Source organism: Phaenicophaeus curvirostris, chromosome 6 (assembly GCF_032191515.1).
Source record: "Phaenicophaeus curvirostris isolate KB17595 chromosome 6, BPBGC_Pcur_1.0, whole genome shotgun sequence".
Classification (NCBI taxonomy): domain Eukaryota; kingdom Metazoa; phylum Chordata; class Aves; order Cuculiformes; family Cuculidae; genus Phaenicophaeus; species Phaenicophaeus curvirostris.
The window spans coordinates 47,585,396-47,609,413 of NC_091397.1; the positions used below are offsets into that span (position 1 = coordinate 47,585,396).

General features: G+C 43.2%; 1 protein-coding gene across 1 annotated transcript in view; it reads right to left on the reverse strand.

Moving 5' to 3' along the window:
• Positions 1–10,115: 10,115 nt before the first annotated feature.
• The window catches only part of TRIM71 (tripartite motif containing 71), a 55,341-nt gene continuing 41,438 nt past the window's right edge, over positions 10,116–24,018 (reverse strand). The window contains 2 exon segments of the mRNA XM_069860104.1: positions 10,116–11,906; positions 15,250–15,384. Coding sequence (XP_069716205.1) covers positions 10,455–11,906; positions 15,250–15,384 — 1,587 coding nt within the window. The 3' untranslated portion in view covers positions 10,116–10,454.

A 24,018-nucleotide genomic window follows, 5' to 3' on the forward strand; every position in this document is an offset into this window, starting at 1 on the left:
TTTTGAAGAGAATACATGGGAATTACCACTTACCTGAACTAAAGTCCTGCTGAAGTAGCACGGGGGCTGTGTTGGCTGCTCTGTTTTGACACTTTGCTCCTGTGGTTTTGTATTCCATGAAGAGGCATCTTTGCTATGTTGATGTAGCTGGAGTCCACTCCGCTGCGGCAGCTGGGAGTTTGCTGCAGTTGTAGCTGCCCTGGCAGCTGGGGGATGGGTGCACGCGTGGGCAAATGCTGGTAAATGGCATTAGTTGCAAGGAAAGGAGCTTTTTTTTTCTGCAGGTCATAACCAAGAGTGGAAGAGATTGGTCCCCCTCTCTCCCCTGGCCACTAAGTTTCCTGTAGTTAACTCGAGGTTACTTGAAGTGCAAATAGCACAGCTCCAGTGGTTACAGGGCAAGGCCTCAGTGCCTGGTGGTAGTGAGGGTCTTTTAAATAACCTTTCTGTCCTTGTTGAAACCAGGAGCTAAGGATGCACCAAGGCCCTTAACAGCCCTCAGGATGGCTCTGCAGTGTGACATAATAATAATTATAAGGGAGATGTTCAAGGTCAGGGTGGATGGGGCCTTGAGCAGCTGGGTCTGGTGGGAGGTGTCTGTGCCCACAGCAGGGGGGTTGCAACTGGATGATCTTTCAGGTCCCTTCCAACCCAAACCAGTCAGTGATTCTATTCTGAATCTTCTCCCAGCTCTACACTGGAGATTATCTAGGCAAACACCTTCCCTCCCTGAGCTGCTGCTGTTGTACTTCGCCTCCAGCCACCACCAGAAAGGTCACACACCCAACTGGCCACCTGAGATGCAGCTCCTGCAAGTTCTCTCAGTAACTTAGTAACTTGAATGTCAGGTACTGCAGCTGAAGCCAGCAGGACTGGGCTTTGTCATGGTGATCTCGAACAAACAAGCCACAACTGACAACAAGAAGTTTATTAAACAGTGTGCAGATGAGTACAACCATAGCAGGGAAAAAGACAGCTCGAAAGCTTCCTGGAGAAGGACCTGGGGGTGTTGGTTGACAGCGACTGAACATGAGCCAGCAGTGGCCCAGGGGGCCAAGAAGGCCAATGGCATCTTGGCTTGGATCAGAAACGGCGTGACCAGCAGGTCCAGGGAGGTTATTGTCCCTCTGTACTCGGCACTGGTGAGACCGCTCCTCGAATCCTGTGTTCAGTTCTGGGCCCCTCACCACAAGAAGGATGTTGAGGCCCTGGAGCGAGTCCAGAGAAGAGCAACAAAGCTGGTGAGGGGGCTGGAGAACAGGCCTTATGAGGAGCGGCTGAGAGAGCTGGGGGTGTTTAGCCTGGAGAAGAGGAGGCTGAGGGGAGACCTCATTGCTCTCTACAGCTGCCTGAAAGGAGGTTGTGCAGCGGAGGGAGCTGGCCTCTTCTCCCAGGTGACAGGGGACAGGACGAGAGGGAATGGCCTCAAGCTCTGCCAGGGGTGGTTCAGGCTGGGTAACAGGAAAAATATTTCACAGAAAGGGTCATTGGGCACTGGCACTACCCTCTGGTAGGTAACTGGCTTTTCTGCTTTTTAAGGCCTCCAGAGCAAGGACCAAATAGGTGACTGACATTTTCAGTAAGTTCTTTCTGGATGCAGGTGGTGGCACCCACGCTGCCCACAGGGACAAGTATTAGGAATAAAAAATAAAAAAAAAATGAAAAAAAAATCAGAAAAATACACGGAGATCACCTTTCTGAGGGAAAGGATACGGGGAGCAGGTACTTCCCTCATGTCATAGTAGATTGACCGATTAACTAGCGAAAGGTTAAAGATGCTCGCTGTGTGGTCCCGGGCCCTGAATAGGGGAGATTTTTCTCAGCCCTTCCCTGCCCCAAGAGGAATGCGGGGCATTCACATGCAAAAGATGCTAAAGCCTCGCTTCGGCAGTGCCGGCTCCAGCGGAGGCAGCGACGCTGCCCTCGGAGGATGGAGCTGCAGCTGTTCCCCCCCTACCGCCCGCCTTATCGCAGCCGCATTTGCATGCGAGGAGCCGCTTTCAGCACCAGCCCCGCCCGACAACCACCGCTCTGCCCGGCGGCTGCAGCAGCTCCGCGATTTGTGCCCCTGCACCACGGCTTGAAGAGAGCGGGGGAGCTGCGGTGACTTTCAGCTGCCAGGTTTTAGAGTTTTACCACCACTAAGAGAGAAAAAGAAACACCAACACACACTGAGGAAGAGAAGCAGCCAAGGACCCGCCTCCCTCTCTGCCACAAAACCTCTTTGAGGTTTAACAAGGCCAAATGCCGGGTCCTGCACTTGGGGCACAACAACCCTGTGCAGTGCTACAGACTAGGAGAAGTCTGTCTAGAAAGCTGCCTGGAGGAGAGGGACCTGGGGGTGTTGGTTGACAGTGACTGAACATGAGCCAGCAGTGTGCCCAGGTGGCCAAGAAGGCCAATGGCATCTTGGCTTGGAGCAGAAACGGCGTGACCAGCAGGTCCAGGGAGGTTATTCTCCCCCTGTGCTCACCACTGGTGAGACCGCTCCTCGAATACTGTGTCCAGTTCTGGGCCCCTCACCACAAGAAGGGTGTTGAGGCTCTGGAGCGAGTCCAGAGAAGAGCAACAAAGCTGGTGAAGGGGCTGGAGAACAGGCCTTATGAGGAGCGGCTGAGAGAGCTGGGGTTGTTTAGCCTGGAGAAGAGGAGGCTGAGGGGAGACCTCATTGCTCTCTACAACTACCTGAAAGGAGGTTGTAGAGAGGAGGGTGCTGGCCTCTTCTCCCAAGTGACAGGGGACAGGACAAGAGGGAATGGCCTCAAGCTCCGCCAGGGGAGGTTTAGGCTGGACATTAGGAAAAAATTTTTCACAGAAAGGGTCATTGGGCACTGGCAGAGGCTGCCCAGGGAGGTGGTTGAGTCACCTTCCCTGGAGGTGTTTAAGGCACAGGTGGACGAGGTGCTGAGGGACATGGTTTAGTGTTTGACAGGAATGGTTGGACTCGATGACCCGGTGGGACTCTTTTGCCTTTTTGCTCAGTCACATTTAGGCTCCAGTAAGTAAAGAAGTGAAGGTTAAGCAAAACAGCAAGCACGTCTATAGCAAAAGCAGCAGGAAGGGGCAGAGCACAGGATGGATGTGCCAGGTCAGTGTAAGTTTAGTTTGGTTTGTCCTTCTCTGCCCTCCAGGCTCTCACCTCTGCCGGCAGGGTGCGGTGCTTGAGGGGGAAAGGAGCACATGGGGAGGGACCCCTGCTGCTGCTCAGCCTTCTTGCCCACCTGCCCTCAGCCACGGTGCAAGAACTGTGCGGCACTTGTTCAGCGTCCAGAGCCAGTCCTGGCACGATGAGCTGCCAAGGCTGGGGTTGTCTTTAAGGAGAGAGCACAGAGAAGCCAATGGAACCAACACCAACAGGTTACCACACTAAACTGGCCAAGGCGATAGTCCTGAAACTCACCTCAGCAGCCTTTTCCCTACTGCTTCAGTCTCTTCTCCCTCCTTTCAGCTTGATCCCTGTACTGCTGACAGGTTCCCAGCTGCTCCAGCGGAGGAAAGAGCTGGAGCCTGGTCAAGGACATTGATGGAGCAGAGCAGAGCAGGCAGCAATTTCACAGACCAGAATCCACCTCCACTTCTGCTCATGCTGGGACCCGTCAGTGGCCTTAACATTACTTGCTGAAGAGCATCTCCCCATGCTCACCCTTTCTTTTCAAACCTTTTCCAAAGTAGTAAGGGAAAAGAGCCCCTTTTCTGCTTACCCAACTTATGGCTGCACTCTGCTCTGCAAGATGCCCGATACACTACAGGTTCTGCTGGTTTTGCTTTATGCTGCCACTCAGAAAAAGCATCACTTTCATAACTGCAAAGGTGAAAAAACAGAAACCTAGAAATGGACCTAAAAAGGTTAAACCAGGAACTTTCTGGCCAAAAAGTGGAAGAAGTGCAGGTGGTGAGCCCGCTATTGAAGCCATTTCCTCCAGTCATGAGGGTGAGGCAGTTGTCTGGTCTATTAAAAAAAAAAAACCCAACAAAACAACAAAGAGTTTGACAGCGTGTAAAAAAACCCCAAACCCAAATGCCCCAACATTTCTCCTCCTTTCAAAGCGGGCGATGCTAATTTCAAGTTTTCCATAGTCACCCGCTGGAGGCGGCACAGGTTCAAATTCAGGCAAGAGCTTTTTCTTTTTTGCATCATGACAGAAGAGGAGCCTTGGGCTGGGTAAGAGACACACAGACACAGGTTTGCCATGAAAAAAAACTCCTCACATTTATTTGATTAAACAAAAATAAAATAAACTGCATAGGAACATTTTAAAGTCCAGAGAGACACTGACTTTGTTTTAAGGCTGCCAGTAGCTGATACATTGTCTCCTTGCTACATCCTTCAGCCTTCCCTATGGACCACAGAGATACATTCAGAAGCCTCCATTAACACCAGGGTTCTAACATTTTGTTCACTTATTCTACGTAAAAGTTTGCACATAACCTGTCATGCTTTCTTCTCTGCAGTATTCAACATTTGACATCTACAACTGTCACTTTTTGTCCAAGCAGAAATGTGATGCCCATTTTGGAGCATGGAAGTTCTTGTCACAGCCTGTTTCATTATCAATTAGATATAAAAGCTCTGAGCGGCTCATTAAAATCAGAGCACTGTCTGTCCTGCTGAGACATTTATATTATTATTGGGAGGGCAGCAGGATTAATTACTAAAGTAGAAGAAAAAATTGCAACGTAAGAGGAAACGACAAACTCAAAATGGCTCAAGATGCCCAACATCCAAGGACTGACAAAATCATTCTGGATCCCGATGCAAACCTGCACCAGGGCGATGCTACTCATACACGGGTAATGAAGTTGTATAAGATGAGGCCGTACATCTACAGTCAATTAAATGAAGGGAGAAAAAAAAGCGTGTTTGATGTTGGTTTCACACATACGACCTCAGTTTTGTTCAAGGCTTCCAATTTCTGCTTGACTTAAATTGCAGGCATGTGTTCAACACCCTCCCTGCTCCAAGCAATCGTGCACGAACCAAGCAGGGCATGACAGGTAACGCACAGAACAAACAAGAGTCACATACAGTAAGAAACCCCCACCAACTCCGGTGACTAAGCACACCTTACAAACTAGTTAAAAACTTTTTAGTCGTTTTAGAAAAGAAACTAAAAACAAAACCAAGAAACAGACAGCTCTCCCTCGGAAGGAAAAACTACTACATTGTCTGAAAAATACTCTAACAAACCTATAAAAGGACTTTATTTTTTTATACTAGTCTGGTAGTTAAAAAGGAAGTTACTTAACTACATCACTACACAGACACTTAACATTCAGTCAGTAAGGCTCTATGAAAAGAGCTTAAAAAATTATCTACCTGAGTTTGTAAGTTGATACAATCATTAATAGAAGGTCTAAGACCATGCAGGTACACAAAGCATTTTTAGAACCATTCTTGGTTAAACAATGATGGAAAAAGATGCCAGTCTGGCTCGTTCACCCGTAAGATCACTTAGAGACATCAATGTACGTTTTCCACCATAACATTTACCAAACCCAACACAGCCTATTGTTATTGGGGTCTCCTGTACCCACTTCTGACACCCTCCTAAACAGGGGGCGGAAAGAGTTTCTTACAATATAGGAATCTGAAAATGTGCTTCTGCAACTTTACTCCACAGGTAAAACAAGGGCCATGTTGCCTGTCACTCTTAAAGTTGCATAAAACCCCAACATACTAGGTTTTAAACTGCCTCTCCTGAGAATGTCTGAACTTCATCTGCCCTCCAGGAATAGGAACTCGGTTGCTTTGTCATGGTGGAAAAAGCGCCCATTGAGTCAAGAAAGCTACAAATACAATCACCAAGTCAAAAAAAAAATCAGGATCTTATTCCCTTCAAGCATTTGGTATAGCATTGCGTTTACAGCACTCGTAAGTTTAAGTCTTTCCAAACAGGACGTATTTGTAGGCATGCATAAGAGTTTTTCTCTTGTAGAGAGAAGACCTAAAGGTCTTACAGACATAAGAACACTGCAAATGAACAGGAAGTTCATCACGTCAGCTAGTAGTGTCGTTAATACTGAAAAAAGTTTACATTTCCATATTTTGTAGTGAAAACAAACTCAAAAGTGTTTCAGATGTCTCAGTCCAGTTTGCCTGAACATTTGGTTTTATTTACAGATTCTCTAGCAAGGGCAGCTTAATATTTCCATGGGCAGGCAGCAAAAACAAAAGCAAACAAAAAGCAAACAGTCACCACATTGTACACACTTAGTATCTCCATTTCAATTAAAATGCTCGTCCAACAGGCAGGATGAATCCCTCCCCCAGGCAGATTCTCCCTTATTTCTCAAACCTGTCTGATGCTAAATTGAGGTAGATGATTTACTTCTGCAAAGCGAAGTAGAACTTCAAGAAAAAGATAGTGGCATCTCTAGTTGTGCATTTTGTACCACAGCAAACTGGGGTTTAAACTCCCAAGGACTCAAAGACCAGAGGTACAATATTTGTCTAACGCAAGTACCAGTGTTCATTTTTTATACAGCTCCAAACTGTTTGTCTAAATATCTCTACTTTTAAATACCCTATTACCTTTTGGCACCATTTGGCTTACACTCCTTTAAAAAAAAAAATAAACAAAACACTTTGGCACAATTGTTTTTTAAACCAGAACTGAACAAAGGAATCTTATGATTAAAGTTATGGTAAGACAAGTCTATAAGCCTGCTCTCTTCAGAAATTAATTTTCATTTAACTGTAACAAAACAGACTGGGCCCATTTTCCTGCAATTCCAAGGGAATGCCACACCCAAGTGCCTTGTTCTTTCTCCCAACTAGATTATGTCTGGCCCAAACACGCATTATCTTCTGGGTGTTGTCTTCCTTCCTTCACTTTCTTCACAAGTTTAAGGTTTATGGGCTTCCTTAAAAAAGTTAGATTTGAAAGGTACTAAATAAAAAGTAGTGAACGATCTGAAGGACCTGCATTATCACAGGTACTGAGTATGCTTCAGTTTGCCACCCAAGTTCCTGCTGAAATAGTTCTGAGAAAGGACAAGATTGTTTCACAGGCTGAACACAAACCAGCCACACTGATTGCTGATAACATTTTGTCAAGCGAAGACTTTACCGAGAGCCGCTGGTTTAACCTGGCACAGTGAAATTCCTTTGGGAGTTCTAGCAGACAGGTCTGTCACATCTGTTGTTCCCCAATGTCAGAGCCAAGAGAAAGAGGCACACACGTCATCCTTCTCCAGGCCACTTCTCACTAGTTAAGAAGATTACTTCGAATGCTTGTTCAGCCTGCGATCCAGCTTCAAAGCCTTGCTTCTTTCTCTCTGCATGTATGTTATGATACTTGGGCATTAACCCGAGAACATGCATAGCCTTACAACATGCATGGAAAAAACAGAGCAAGGTTTGAACCTCAATTAAGTATTATTTTTGAAGGCCCCTATGGGGCATCTGATGTTGGCATTGTATATTATCGCTACTTAATTTTCATTGCATATAAACCACTCAATTTTATAAGCTACACTATCACTTTTCAATGAGACCAAGTGTGCTTAGCACTATCTATGACAAAGGAATTATTTTGGGTAGCTAAACAGTAGTGTTTTTAAAACGAAAAAGCTCCCCAACACGTGAGGTCAAACACTTGAGGCTTAGTTTGTAAGCAAATCCCACTGAATTAGACAGAACTTTGAAAGAGTTAGTCATTCCTCTTCCTGACAGAGCTGGACTGGGGGTTTGTGCAATGGCTCTACACAAAACAGCAAGGGGCAACTTCAGTGCCTGGCACCTTCTACGTAGCGCAGGCTGGAGAGGGGCAAAAAGGTTTCTGCAGTTCAACACAATCCTGAATGCACGCTTAACGTTTGTTTCTAATGCTTGGAAAACAACTCCCTTCCAGTCCTAGAGAAGGGGGAACCCCACAAGCATTAAATCACAAGAGCGTTTCTAGCATATGCCAATGCTGTCAGTCACTCTGGTCAAGATATTAAGAAACCTGGCATTTTTAAGACATAACAGAATAAATGCAAGGACACTGCAAACTAAACATTAAAGCTTTTAAAACCAGTTTTCTTTGGTATCTAGGTCTTACAGGCTATTAGTTTTCACAGCCCAAGCTGCAAATAATTCTTGGGCTGAATAATACAAGACAAACATGGGCATCTGTCACAGCTGCAAGGTCACCCCCAACAAGGGAGGCACGTACACAACCAGAACTTGAAAATTTTTTTGAAGGTAAACCAGCTTTCTCGCATAACAATATTTTGAGCAGCCACATAAATATAGTGACAGACATCTGTATAAAAGATAATCCTTTAAAGATGATTTTTAAACCATGCTATCCTAAGATTAAGCCTAGCTGAAACATACTGCTTTGAAGAGGTTGCTTCCTCGAGGCTTTGGCTGAAAGGCAGCACAGTTACTTTCTCTCACTTTGTTTTGGTGTCTTTTCCTCACCCTTCTCTCTAAAGAGGTTTTGCCATCTCACAAATCTTTCTGGTGCTTTCATTTAAGCCTCCTCTAAGTGGCAGCTCTCTGCACACATCATCAGGATTTCTAGAAAACCCAGAAAGTTAACACTCCTTGGAGGGGAAAAGCAGCAAGAAGGAAAGTGCACCTTGTGATTTCTCACAAACCTATCGAGAGCCTTTCAATCTCAGGTCACTTTTGTGCATGGTAGCTGGCAGAGATGAACCCTTTCCTTGGAGGGTGGTTAAGGCTCTTCAAGCTTTTTGATAGCAACCAAGTTCATGCTTCAGAGATCTTCTCTTGCAAATTGTAAGGTAAACCCCATGGCATTTCCAAGCCTAAGAGTACTGATATATGATTTTTTTACATCAAGAAGAGACACAAAAGCCTTCTGTTCTCCAACCATTCTTGTTTACCACACCAAAGGCCTCATCCAGAGGGTGAAGGAATAGCTCTCTAGAGACTACATCTACATTAACAGCTAAAATGGAATGCAAGACATTGAAGAATAAAACCAAATACTTCCAGGGACTCAAAGTCACATTTTGCTGAAGAGATCTCTATTCTCAACAAAGAAGTTTCCGCTTCTCAGAAAGGCCTTTTTGTTTGCTTTAATATCCCTGAAAGGGCTAACTTCCCCCTGCCTCCAAGCTTTTAAGGATCATAACACATTTATTTCACACAGATTTCTTTGGTACTGCCCTGGAAAAAAAAAAAAGCAGCAAAGTTCCATCTTGATGCAGTTTGCCTTATGCTGGTACTGGTAATTTTTCACATGGATCTGTAGCAAGAGATATACGGAGCCACAGGCCCATCCCACCCTAAAAACTACAGTAAACCTTCCCAAATTTTTCAGTCCAGCTCTTTGGGGAAGACGTTAGATGAAAGATTTATATATTTTTGTCACTGATAGTTATTGCAACCCTCTTTAAACACAAAAAACTGTTGACACAGTGTGACAAAACACACCCTGAATCTCCAAAGCTGTGCTTATTTCTTACTTCTGAAAAAAGGTACCACTTCTGTTCTATCATATCCATCAGGCGTTATTCCCTTCAAGTCTCTCTATGGGGAAAAAAAAAAAAAGCTAGCCATTTCACAAGAAATCAAATCTAAAGGGTTTGATTTTCCCTATTTTAATGCTCCTTGTAACCTCATCTGTTATCCAGATTAGGTGCACTGATAAAAGAAACAGAACTTCTTAAAAACTAATAACTTTCAGGTGAAAGGGTAAAAAGAAACTCAATGACGGGTTACATTAAAGGAAGCCTTGCTTTTTATCTAAACTTTACAACTGCACTAAGCCACTAAAATGAACGATTTGGTTTAAACTTAAAGAATTTTTTGTGCATTTTCATCAGCTTTACTTTGTGCTGTTGGATTACTGTGTTTCAGAAAAAAATACACAGAAATGCCAAAAAGATGCAAACTTGCTCTTCCCTGCGAGTGAATCCCACTCACATTCGCAGAATGTTCAAAGTCGTCTGGGAACAAGACGCTGTGCTCGCCAGTAAATCAAACACACTGAGGTATAAAAAGGAGAACAGGAAAAAGTTCTCTGCTGCAGCAGCAATTCAAAAAAACAAAAATCCCCCCTCCCATGTCCCCACCCACAGAACTGCAGTATGGTCAAGAACACAATTTATCTACAAACACCTACTACCATTTTCTCCATTACAAAAGTTAAAGAGCCTTTTTTTTTTTTGGCTTAGTCTACAGAATTCACCACACAAACCACCTAATGTGCACAGCAACACTTGTTTGTGCATGAAACCCCATCAGGGGAGAGGTAAAACGTTCTGAACTGTGAGTGTGTGGGGATGGGGAGAGGGCGAGAAACCAGGGAGGGAAGGAAGGAAGAACAATGAGGTAGATAGAATTTAACTTTACAGGCTCACTCCCTGCAGAAAAGATAAGTACATTCATCTGTAAAAAAAATTAAGGATGAGGTAGGTTTGAATTAACGTTGTATTTTTTCATTTTCTCTTAGAAGAATTTCCCTGAGACAGTTTCTTCCTAATTCAAACACAGATTAGAAGACGAGAATTCGATTGTTTCCAAAGTCGACCACAACAATCATGCCATCAGGGGTGACAGCTATACCTGAAGGACGGTCCATCTGACCAAAGCCGCTTCCCTGAGTGCCAAACTTGCATAAAAAGCTACCATTTGACTCAAATATCTGCACCCGGTGGTTCCTGGAATCGGCCACGATGATGCGCCCCTCTTGATCCACTGCCACTCCCTGAGGGCGCAGGAACTGGCCGTTCCCAGTGCCCTCTGAGCCCAGAAAGCGTGCTGACTGGCAATCTGGATGGATGACCAGAAGGCGATGGTTGTTGAAGTCTGTCACTACCAAGTGGCCCTCGTGATTGAAAGTCACACCTCTGGGGGAATCAAAGTGCTTCCAGAGTGCCCCTTCGAAGCCGTACTTGTTGAGAAACACACCATCGGGCCCAAAAAGCTGAACGCGATGGTTCCTTGTGTCAGAGACCAGGATCTTGCCCTCTGCGTTGACAGCCACATCCCATGGGTAATTGAATTGACCATTCTTTGTTCCTTTCTCCCCAAACTTTAGAATGAACTGCCCCTCAAACGTGAAGATCTGGATGCGATGATTGTCCTTGTCAGCCACGATGATCCTACGTGAGGTGTCACAGGCGACGCCAGCAGGCCGATCGAACTGGCCTGGCCGGGAGCCCAGCGTGCCAAACTTGTGATGGAAGGTCCCGCATGGTTTGAACACCTGGATGCGGTTATTACTGCGGTCAGCAACAATGATGTAGCCTTCTTTGTCTACACTAACGCCCCAGGGGCGGCAAAGTTTGCCATCGCTGTCTCCCTCACTGCCAAAGGAGAGCCCCGGCAGCCCGATGCCTATGTAACTGCGCCCAGATTTCACTACGACTTTGAAGGGGCTGTTCTCAATGTGTTGGTTGCACATCATCACGGAGACCAGGTGCTCTCCCTCTAGCTGTGGACGGTAGCTGACCAGATAGGTCCCGTTCTGCTGATCACTGACATCTGCCCCAAAAAGGTTTCCATCTGGGCCCATCACCACTGCAGAGATCATGTCACCTCCTGAAAGGCGAGGTTCACCATCATGGTCATAGCCTATCACTGTGAAAGAGGCCACTTTGCCCTGCAGCGCACGCTTGAGGCCTTCCCCGGTGGCTTTGGTCAAAGGAGCAAAAGCCCCGCTGCTGACAAAGCCCATTGATTTAATGGCCATATACAATGCCTGGTCAGGGGGTGTGAACATGATCCTGTCATCTTCCTGTGGCTGGAGAAGGCCTCTTACATTCTTCAGCTCCTGCACTTGAGCCAGCATGCGGTCCCGAGCCAGAAGAATATCCATGGTACGACCCTCCTCCAGGACCTGCTGAACAGCACTAATGGTGTTGTCCAGCTTATTTAGGTTCTGACGTAGCTTTTCAACTTGTAAGTAGAGTGACTTAGCCTTGACTTGACGAATCTTTTCCACCTTGGAGGGATGGGGGAAGAGGGATGGAGGGGAGAGAAAAGCACACTTACATTGAGAAAGATAACCCATAACATAAACATATCCTAATGTTATCCACAACCAGTTTTTATGTAGAAGAGTGGATTTGTTGAGAAATGTTGACAACTGTAGAACAAACAAGCCTGTAAAAGCTGTGATATTGAGAAGCCAAAATGAAGGAAAAGTAATTATCTATCAAAATCCAGGATTATTCCTCTTTCCCATCCTCCAGCCAAAATCATTCTCACACTCTGCAGATCTGCTGCATCAGAATGTCATTTGAAAGGAAGAGTCATGAAAGGAGGTTGCAGAGAGATGGGTGTTGGTCTCTTCTCCCCAGTGATAGGACAAGAGGGAATGGCCTTAAGCCGCGTCAGGGGAAGTTTAGATTGAGCATTAGGAAAAAATTTCTTCAGTGAAAGGGTTATCAAGCACTGGGAAGGCTGCCCAAAAAGGTGGTTGAGTCACCACCCCTATAGGTGTTTAAAAAGCAGGTACATTAGGTGCTTGAGGACATGATTTAGTGGACAGGTACAGTTGGAGTTGATGATCTCTAAGGTCTTTTCCAACCTAGTGATTCTATGAAAATCACAAAACAGTTTGGGTTGGAAGGGACCCTTAATCATCCAGTTCCAACTCCTAGAACACCTCTAGTGGACATCATCTACTGGATCAGGTTGCTTAAAGCCTCACCCAGCCTGGTCTTGAACACCTCCAGGGATGGAGCAGCCACGACTTCTCTGGGCATCCTGTTCCAGTGCCTCACCACCCTCAAAGTAAGAACATTTCCCGGTATCTAACCCCCCCCCCACTTTCAGCTTAAAACTGTTAACCTCTCATCCTATTATGCACTCCCTGTAAAAAGCCCTTCCCCAGCTTTCCTCTAGTCACTTGCTTATGATTTGCTTCTTCAATTGGTACTCTGTTTTCTAGCTGCACGGTACTTGACAGATCATCTGAAGGTACATCTTTTATTCAGACTCCAGGGAAAGAGGTTACACAACAGGTTCTCAAGAAAGAGCAGAGACTGAGGTTTCTCTAACCAGAATTGAGACCAATTTCAGCAGGCAGGCCGTTATCACACAAAGTTGAGGCCAGGAGTCAGCACCAGCTAATGCACATGGGCTCTTGTCATTCCCCTGCTTGCCAGAACCATTTGTGTGTGACTGGATAATACCAGACAACCATCTCCAGGGATTTTTAGGGTCCAATTATTTTAATGTTTTCTTGCAAATACTGGCAGTCATTCCAAGCTAGTGTTTTACAACAGGATGCTTTAGAATGTCACTCTAAATAACACAGAAGGCTGCTGTCAGTCCCTGCTCAGGGACTTAAGCTCAAGCAAAAATGGTTTGTTGGCAAATACTTTCACACAAGCCTCTGTACCTCTACTTGTGAAAAATCACTTTAGACCATCTAGCAAAGACATCTTCTTTGTAAAACTAATGAAAGATGCAATTGTCTTATTATTGCTAAAATATAATTCCATATGTCTGAATACCTGCTTGGCTGCAGAACAAGACCAGCAATGTATTTCAAAGACTGACAACTTACTGTCTGCAGGCTCCTTGGTCATACTGACTAGGTAACATGTACAAACATGTTATTTCATTTAAAGGCAAGTCTGGCAAAACTTGTGTGCCTTAAAGTCAGAGATGCTTTCTCCGGGAGATTTCCAAAATAAATTACTAATTTTAGGTCCTTGCTTAATCCTTAACTTAGGCTTTGGTACCCCAGATTATTCACTAACACTCCTCATGTTTGGGCTTAATACACTCAAGCCTTTTTTGCTAGACTGATTTACCACCACCACCAAGTTTCCTTCTTGAAGTAAGATTTTTATAACCTGAAGAGAACTTGTTCTCAGTGCAGACATTATGTAATAAAGTGCATTTATGCAGCCTCTTGGGATACAAACGGCTTAGGGGCGAGTATTACTTCTCCTGCACTAGGAATATCTCAAGAGAAGACCGCCAAGTTTCTTGAGAAAGGCTAACAGTAGAAAGGAAACTCACCTCCCTCAATCCAAATATACTTCAGAAGAATACAGCATTAAGTACAGTAACTATATAAAGTGCATTTTTAATCTTGCCACTGACACTTGTAGAAAGACTACAGAAAAACAAGGTTCTTATAGGGGACAGTCTCACTGTATATGGAGCAACTCCTTATAATAAACTATAAGATGAAGGAAAGGCAGGGGAGAAGAACTTGAGCAGGATGCCACTGCTTCTTGGCAGCGTGTGCCTCACCAACCACAAGTACATCCCGTTCTGCCTGGCTCTGCTAGCATAGGCAACAGCTGTACAGAGTCTGGCTTCCTGCCACACTATCTGGTGTGACAGCAGATCACAGGAGCATTTCCCATCTACTCCTAGACTTTTCTCATCTTGGCACTACAGGTTTGCTCCCCTATACCAGCAGCAGCAATCACACGTCTATAGGACAATTGAGTTTGACTCACTGATCTAAAATACCCAATCCACCAGCCAAGAGTGAGTTTCTGGTCAATTCTTTACGGGCACCCAAAGGGCCAATCCAGACTAAACTGTGCTAACAAGCAGAATAGAAGCATGACCACTAAATCATGTTTCTGTAATAAGAAACTTTGCTGTTACTTCCAGAACAGCGCAGATGCATTGTGGCAGGAGTGATGCAAGTGAGTGCAGGAGTTTGGGATTGCGCAGGTACTCTTGTTGAAGAGTATCCTTTTCTTCTACTAGTAGTAAGAGGAAAAAAAAAAATCTGAAGGACACTACATTGATTAAGAGTAAAGTTAGTCCTTATGTGTGGGGACAATGAAAGTTAAGTCTTGCAGAATTCCTACTAGACTTTTCTACAAAAAGACAGCATATAAACCTTTGCTCCTTTACTTTGTTTATGAAAAGTGGATCTCGTAAGAAAATCCATTTACTATATACCTAGTTCTACAGCAACATATTAAAGAGATTTTGAAGACATTCTTTAAAAAGGTGTTCAAAGACAATCTCTTCTCTGGTCAGCACAGAGATATGAGGCATGGCTGCTAAGCCAGCAGAGGGAGTATCCACTCTACTTCTGGGGCTGAGCTGGGGTGAGGATACTGTAGTCCCTACAAAAACCAATCAGTTCCTCAGATTAAGAGACGTATTTAACACAAAATCAACCAGGACCAGAATCCAGGATCCTGCTAGCTACAAAAAGGAGTGAGTTCACACTAGACCATAGTGTTTCAATTCAGTGTTCTGTGGTAAGATACCAGGATCTGGCCATGGAGTAATTAAACACAATTCTAGTTTGAAAAGCCACTTGTCAGCAGTTCAAACCACAAATACAAGGTGCATACCTTCCAGAGCAGCTCACACTCCCGCTCTTCTAAGGCCTTCTTATGTCTAGTAGTCACTGCTTTGACTTCAGACTGTACCACCTTCGCTTTCATCTCAACCTGCTCTGCCACGGCCTGGGCCTGTTCAATACTCAGCTGGGAAGAAAAAAGACAACACACTTAAGGCTCAACACAATCAATCAGAAATACATCCAAAGACTGCTGCTTACATTTCACTACACCTTCAGGTGAACACTTAAAAGTGACAATGCTTGTTTTCTTTACTACATCTTTTACATGGAGTTTATATCTTCATCATACCGTGCACCAACACCACAGGGCTAAATTTCCTCTGCAGCTCCAGCAAGCAGCTAGTATGACCTCTAACAAGACATTTGCACAGGAATTCACTCATGTTTTCCTTCATATAGGGAACCCTGTTTGCCTTGTTTCTCAAAATGGTTCACACAAATAAGTGTTGTGTGATGGCTCCACTTCTAGGAAGAAATGACACTGTAGGGAACAGATGGTTTTATCTATGCATCTGAGCTGGGCAGAAATACTCCTAACAGAATGTGAAGTTAATAAATTTTAAAAGAAAACCCAAGGTTTATGTGGTTATCATTAAAAAGCATTTGTATTGTCATTCACACCTTGTATAGGGAATAAATTCTTTCTAACATAACCTTCTAATACTAGCATTTTTAAAACATTCTGTAGTAGCATTCTGCAGAATACACCTAGAAGGAACTCGCAGACCACCTAAGCATCTTCTTTCCTCAAAGAGAATTGTTTCCTTTTAAAATCCTTCCCAAACTACTCCCAGTTTCAGATTACAGAAAAGAGGATAAAACTCAGCAAGATAAAAAGTAGGCACAGTTCCAGATGGAAAAGGTTCAACAGGATCAGTTAAGTGGATCTTTTCAACACCTTTGTCATACAGTGAAGCAGAATTAATATGCAGATGTGAACCTTTAAACTAGTATCTTTTTAACCTCTTATTAATTACAAAATTCTAGAGCAAAATGATGGTATGTTAAAGTATTTAGCCTAGGAAATAGAAGGTTGGAAGGGATCTTCTCAATGTATATAAGCACATGAAGGGAAGGTGCAAAGAAGACTGAGGCAGGTTCTTTTCAGCGGTGCCCCACAGGGCAAGAGGCATTGGGTACAAACTGAAACACATGTTTCCTCTGAACCTCAGGAAGCATTTTTTCCACTGCGAGGGTGAACACAGGTTGCCCAGAGATGCACAATCTCCAGCCTTGAAGATATTCAAAAGCTGTCTGGACACAGTCCTGGGCAACTGGCTCTGTGTGTCCTTTTTTGAGCAGCGGAGCTAGACAAGACCTCTGGAGATCCCTTCCAACCTCAACCATTGAGAGGTTCTGCGACTATACCATCAAGCATCTACAGTGTCGATGCTAATCAACATACACAAGACATCCAAACCCCTACCAGCACTCTACACATGACTGCAGCAGCTCAGCAGAGATTAACATATATCATTGACAGTTGATAACATAGCTCAAATTTACCTTTGTTTTCCACATGACATACTGAAAGCCATGGAAATCACCACAGTTATTTGTTTTTAAATACAGCATTTTAGATAGACTTTACAACACCTTTCCCCTACCCTAGTCCAAGGAACTGGTCCATTTCAGAACTCCTGAGCTGTTTCAGACTAGGTAGCCTGGGAACGTCCTGGCAGAAAACATCTTAAGTCTTCAGAAATGTAGGCTTGATAAAGTAGGCAGAAACGTCACTTAAGGCTTTCCCATACATCTAGGGCACTATGGAAAATATCTGCAATTTAATTTTGTATACAAGTATGTACCAATCTAAGAACCACCTGAAACAACAATCTGTGAATGTGATCCAGCTCTGTCTCTAAAGTCAGGCAAGGCTTTTTGTTATCTTTTATGGAATTAGTCGATAGTAGTTTCAAAGTCTGATCCGGCAAGTTCAGCAGCATCTAGTTTATGCCAACAATTGGAACACTAAACCAAAACCAGACGTATTAATTAGGCATTTTCATTCCAGGTATTTAATTTAAGACAATTAGTTTGAATTAGAGGTATTTTTCCAAGTCATGTAGGAGAAGGAGAGGAAAAAGACTAACTTGGGCAGGTGATTAGTCTCTGGAGACAAGATGAAGACAACCCTGAGAAAATAAGACAAGAAATGTTTCTGATTTTTAATCCAAAAAAGTCTCTTGTAAACTGTCAGAGGAAAATAGGAATGCTACTTGACAGCCTTCTCTGCAGCACAGGGCTCAGTAAGAAGAGTATGCCTTTCCATTCTTCCTCCTTCACACAACTCCTAGGTCAGAGCCACTTTCCCTACATTTTTAATGCGGAATGGCTTCACACCCATGGGCATCCCAAGTATCCCAGTACCACTGGAAGCAGACCTGACCTTCCTTCGCACAAAGCTTCTGGCAGACAAATTTGACTCAAAATTTCAAGTTGACAGGAAGTGAAAAATCTCATTACAACAATTATAAAAGACAACATGAAGTCATAACTGGCCACAGATTAAGGCTTCATATAAGCCAGTTAAGTCTAAGTGCTAGCTGGAAGAGTACACACGTAAGAATACTGTGTCTCCATCACCTCTATTTTGCCATTCAAACACAGAACCCGCTTGTACTGACAGCAAAAGGTATGTATTTCTTCCCAAAACCGACACGGATTCTTGTCAAGTACAGCAAAGTACTCTTCCTTTGCAAAAAGAAACAGGTATCTCCTGGAGAAGTGTTAAGCAAATGATGCTATGCACTCATATTCCAATTCTAGCAAGCACGTGTGTGAAAGCAGGGAAAGTTTTGGTTTACATGTTTGAGCTTTTTGTATAGCAGTACAATTAGGACAGAGATCTGTGTGTATGCTTCTCTCATAGCCAAGAGCAATCTCGACTTCCCACAATTCTTCACCAAAACCAGAGCCCCCCTTTCAAGAACCCCATCATAGCAAGGAAGGTATTAATTCCCTGTAGAGCCTGTGATCTTTCAACTGTAGGAATCAATTACAGCAGGGCAAATAACTATAATCAATAACACAAGATTGCCTACTAACAATCCACGTCACTACCTCAATTTATTTTTACTTGCCCGAGTCTGAACAGTTCAGATCAGTGGAGAATGTCCAAAACACTAAGGCTCCAATGTTGTCCAAGACATTGGCAGGTTTGGGTCCTGCATTCTGCCTTAATGTACTGGAACAGCCTGGAAAGGCTGCCAAACACAGTAACAGGGAGTCGTATGGTGGGAAGGGAGCAGCAGTGGGCAAGTTATCTATCTGAAGTGAAAGCCAAGAGCTTTAAGTACAACTTTTGGAAGCCTTCTTTACATGGAAATCCCTTGTTCTCTTTGATTACTGTAAGATATCACAGCTCTGTCATGATAACTCTCTCCTGCTGTTCTGCAGGAATTTCCTGTGCAGAACTTGTCTTCAGAGAGGTCAGCTTTTCAGGAAACATGTTGAACAGCAGCATTTGTTGTTCTGGTCAAGCACCACACAATCTTTTTAACAAATTCTTTTAAAGAAAAGCAGCTTTTATGATGCACTCTTCTCATGGTATGTCATAATTATTGCACTGCTAGTGAATGAGAAGGTCAACCAGTTAACATGCTTGGGAAACAGAAGATAAAGGCCTGTGTTTAGCACAGAATCTCATTGTTTAAAAGAAAAAAAAAATTAAAGGACTTTGCAGTGTATCTTGTAGACTTCAGGGTCAAAACTGGTACTTCCAATTCCTTAGAGTAAAATTTCAGTAATGACAATGTGTGCAGTGCAGGTGATATGTTCCAGAGGTCCATAACAAAAGGAAACCTTGCAAATAGAGCTTCCAGTGGGACAGACAAGCATGTTTTCATGAAGGAAAGCAATGCAGACACCCATCACTATCTATTGCTACCAGCACATTTCAGAATTTCTTACCCTTCAATGAACTTACACAAATAGCAACAAACAACATTTAAAGCACACACAGTTTAGCAGAAGAGGGCAGTGGCATGCACTATTACCTGTACTTTTAGATTTCAAACCATTTAATGAAGATTCTTAGATGTGCAGGTTTTCTGTTTTTATTCTCTGGATATTTTATACAAACCATAAAGCTACTTTGCTAACACATAATGGTAGCTATTCCTATAATTCATTTTACATCTCATTAGACCTAGCTCTGCATAAACACACCCCTATGTAAAATGCCACTGGTTCCAAGGTTGCCAGCGCCTACATACGTGCTAACCCAATGCAAACACTCCTTTCCAGATCAAGACAGCAAACCCAGGCACACCTGGCCAGTTCCTACACGTTCCAACCATTTCTGAGTAAAAGCTAGTGTCAAGTTGTGTTGTGCCCCAGGTATCCTTTGCAAGCCCCATTAGGTGGGCACCTCTGAGCTCCCCTCTAGCTACATGTGACCAGCTGCAGGAAAAACTGGTAAAGAGCTTGCTAGAGTGGCTCTGACAGGGCAGAAGTGAGAAGTAGCAAAACAGTATCACTGAACTTGGCTGCAAATCAGGATTTGCCATTTTGTAGGCCGCCAGTTCTCAGCCATTTTCACATTTCATGTCTTCTACTGGACATTGGAAACTAGAACCTCTAACTAGTAAAAACTAGTACTGCTTTTTTTTTTAAATGGAGAATTATGTAACACTCCAGGAGAAAGAAGTCATTACAAAGCATGTGCTCTGATGGACTACAAACAAGAAAACAAGAAATGCAAAGCTATTGTAAAGATGCTGATGCCCTCACTGCACGGTTTCCACAGTCCAAGACTCAAATGGAAACCAGTACGTCCACAATTACACACAGTATGTCCACACAGCACGCAGTTGTTTTGAAGAGGCTAACTTATGCCTTTGAAACAGAGCCTGTTAATCCATATGCTGAGCTGTGATATATCACTTCAGTTCAGAAAATCATCCATTTGAACAAACTGACATAAGACACCACTATGGCAACACAAGGAGATGTGTAAAGGTTGCTTACAATAACTGTATTACAACCCATCAACACTAGCTTCTTAAATATTTTTTTTTTTTTTACAAGATCCTTAGGACGTTTAACTCCATCCAAAGACAAGAGGGAGGTATAATGTCTCATGTACAGATTCTCTCTAGTTTTTAAAAGCATGTCAAATACAAAAAAAAAAACCCTAAGGAAACATTTCTGTATATCTCAAGTTAGCCCTCTTCCACCAATAAAAGCTGTTCCATCCATCAACAGTTTGTTTTCAGTTATGGTAACAAAAAACCACAGAGGGCTTGCTTCAAAGAACTTCTCCAGTTACACATCACTGTTTCGGAGCAGGATAAAACAACCAGGACATAACAGCCAGCTCTCTCCAGCAGCAAGAACTGGATATAAGCTTCCAAATGTTCTTAGACTAGAAAAATGAATTGGAAGATGCTATACAAAGTATAGCTGCAATAAAGAGACTAGGATTAATAGTCTTAGCAGTGGTTTTGCAGCTACAGCACAGATCACAGTAACTGGACCAATTTAAAGGTTTCAGCTTTAAAAGTGTAAAAAGCTAGAAAACTCTCACTTGAAGAAAAAAATCATTATATACAGAGAATTTCAAAAGAAGCTTTGATGGAGGGAAGGCTAGACACCAGTTTAACTCATATCAGAAACCAACAAACAATCACTCACTTTGGTCTGTACCTCAAGAACAGACTTTTCACCTAAAATTTTAGGTAGAACAGAGTTTGGGCAATGATACACATTAAATCCATTTTTCCCCAATTAAATACCTGCTTGTACATTACACTAAAGAACTCACTAACACACAGCACAAAATAACTAGAAGTACAAAGAAATTCAGCCTCTACTGATGTAACTCCTACATTTAGGAAAGCCAAATTGAGTTCATTTTGCTTACAAAGCTTCATTTCAGATTCTCAAACCTGACTTCAAAGCCACACGCAAGGGTGCCTGAGCTAAGTCAAAGTGACAACCCCAGAACAATCCTTTGGAGCACAGCGGTGCCATCCTTCTCAGGTATCAACCTCCCAGCAGCACAGATCCATATGGCAACCCACAGGGAAGCTTCCAGCAAAGGGCAGAGGCTCAAGTCAATAGATCAGCTTCCTCTTCTGGCTGGCCAAGTTTCTTACAATACCTCCCTCCCCCTGTTCCCTAGAATAAGGGCATTAATAAGGGCACCCTCACAATTTGGTAGAGAAGAGGCATTGCCTTAGCAGCTGAACCACCTTACCAGGAACTCTTAAGCCTTTCAAGCTGGTAGATAAGCGAGTCACTTCCTCTAATAATCTGCAGATGATCAGTCTCATTGCAAGCTTCCACATTTAATTTAATGCAATGGCAAACATCCCAGCAAAAACTATAGGCTCAGCTAGGGAAGAATTTATGTGTTTTCCAATAAAGCTAATTTTAAGACAACTGACATGGACAGATCAACTGGTATCTTAACATGTTCACCTGGAAATTGACCCTAAATGGGAACGAGCACTCAATGCTTTACTGTTACGCAAGTGCATTAGATTACACACACATACATTCATATATACAGTTACACACGTATAGATGTATTTTAAGAACATGACATTTTGAAAACGCCATCTATCTTTCAGCATAACAGATTTACGTTCAGTTTGTGACCCAGTCCTTGGAAAAAATTCTGAAAGAAGACAGCTAAGTGTGCCCTTCTGTGAGGTAAAACAAGGCAGCAGGACAAGCTCCCCCATATAGAAAGGCAGCAGTCCTGCTCCCTGCCACCATAAATCTAATGTCAACTTTGGCTTTCATACTATGATGTGAATCACAACTCAAGACTCTGAAAAAAAGCTAGAAAAGCATCCCAGCAAGGAGGACAGGCTTTCCACCGTGACAAGAGAGAGGTGCTACAAGCAGAGTTGAGCATTTCTGTTCCATCCCCTAGCACCACTGGCAGTCCTTACAGCACTGCAGTGAACCAGTCTGGGGACTGACCCAGCCAGAAAGTAACCCTACAGAAAGGTTGTGCTTTCAAATGCACACCACTTGTACTCATGTGCCTAAGTTCTCATGTCAGGGACAAGCTTCAAAATGCATGATCATGGCCAGGAGCAGTGCAGCACAGGGAAGCTTTCCACTGCTGCAGAACCTCACCGAGGATATAAAAAAAAAAAAAAAACAAACCAAACTAAACAACCAAAAAAACCCACCAAAACCTCTTGCTGTCAGACTTACTAGTTCTTACAGGACTTCAACTCCTTTGAAAAGTCGTGTTGGGACTTCTCAAGAGTGACAGACTAGATCAGGCTTCAGTGGATCAAGAGGCTGAAATGTATCCCAAGTCACAGCTTTTTTTTTTTCCCCAAGTCTGAAAAACAATCTTCCCTCCAAAGCCGCAGGAAGAGTTTAAATAAACATTTCTTCCTAAAAAGCTTCAACTTTGGTTAACCAGATACTCTCCAGTCAGTTGACTCATGGCTTGATTTCCTCTCTCCTGCAATGCCCTTCGAATTCCACCTCTTCCCCTTTACTCTCAACTACCCTTCCTCATTCATCCTCAACATCTCATGGCTGAGAGCTATCGCTTTCAGAGCGTATTAAGAGTTACTCATACAGCAGTATGAATCAGTCCCACTGAAGTATTACTACACCATAATACTTTTCAAGCCTTACAGAGCTCCAGTCTATGTTCCTCATATTGCAGCTTATGCTGGCATTTAATTCCATAATAGTTTTGAAATTAACAAAAGCACTCAAACCAGTTTTTTAATATAGAGCCTAGTTACTTTAAGTTTTAAATTCATGCTGACACACTGTCTTCTCCCTAGGATAAATACATAGCTCTGCTCCATGAAAACTTTCTTAGGCAGCAAGCTCACTGCATTACCTTTCAGTTGAGCACCTCTGCTTTTAACTGCTATACATTCTCTTGCAGTTGTTGCTGATGTTGCTTAGGTTCCAGCTGTCTTGAGCTGTACCACCTTCCCATTCCTGTATACGCAATACACAGGTGACCACTTCAACTTTATCACTTGCTCACTACAACCTTTATCTGTACAGCAGTCCAGATTAAAAAGCTCACTATACCAACAAGACAACTCAGTTCTTGAAAAGCATGGTTCATTTGACAAAAAGCATGATTAATTTGACAGAATCTTTACAGAAGCTGCCCAATTAACACTTCCAAGACAGCCTCTTAAACTGGATGGGGCTGAAGATAGACCAAGGTAAAACTGCACAAAGTGAGTCACTTGTTTAAGTTACACAGGCATAGCCAGTACTGCCCATCTTTTACCTGTACCATTATAAAGTAGTCAGCTCACCACAGTGGCAGGAGCCTCCAAAATAAAAGACAGGAAAAAATGGGGGAGGAATAAACAAAGTAAACCCAGTAGGAAGCAAATGGGCACAAAAGCATTCATGCAATACTAAAGTGACACTCAATGTTATTCTGCTAGATTCTACTTTAAGAGTCAGTTCCTTCTTAGATGATTCATCTATACCAGTTTGAGTCCTTGAGTAATTTAAAGCAGTAATTTAATTACTGCCCTTGTCTAGGACAGCGAGAAGAAATTTAGAACACTGCACCAGTGGGTTTCTTTAGTACAATCCCATTCTTGCTCATTTTGGGGATGTTAATTGTTTCAGTATAGATACTGCTAAAGAGAAGGGCCTTATGATTCAATTTAAAACAAATTCTGGAAGAAACTAAAGTCTGCAAGATTCTGTCTTACAGTGGTGCTTTAAATTACCATCCAGCTCCAACAATTTGGAGTTTGCTGTTCTGTTGTAGCAAGTTAACATTACAAGCTAAAGG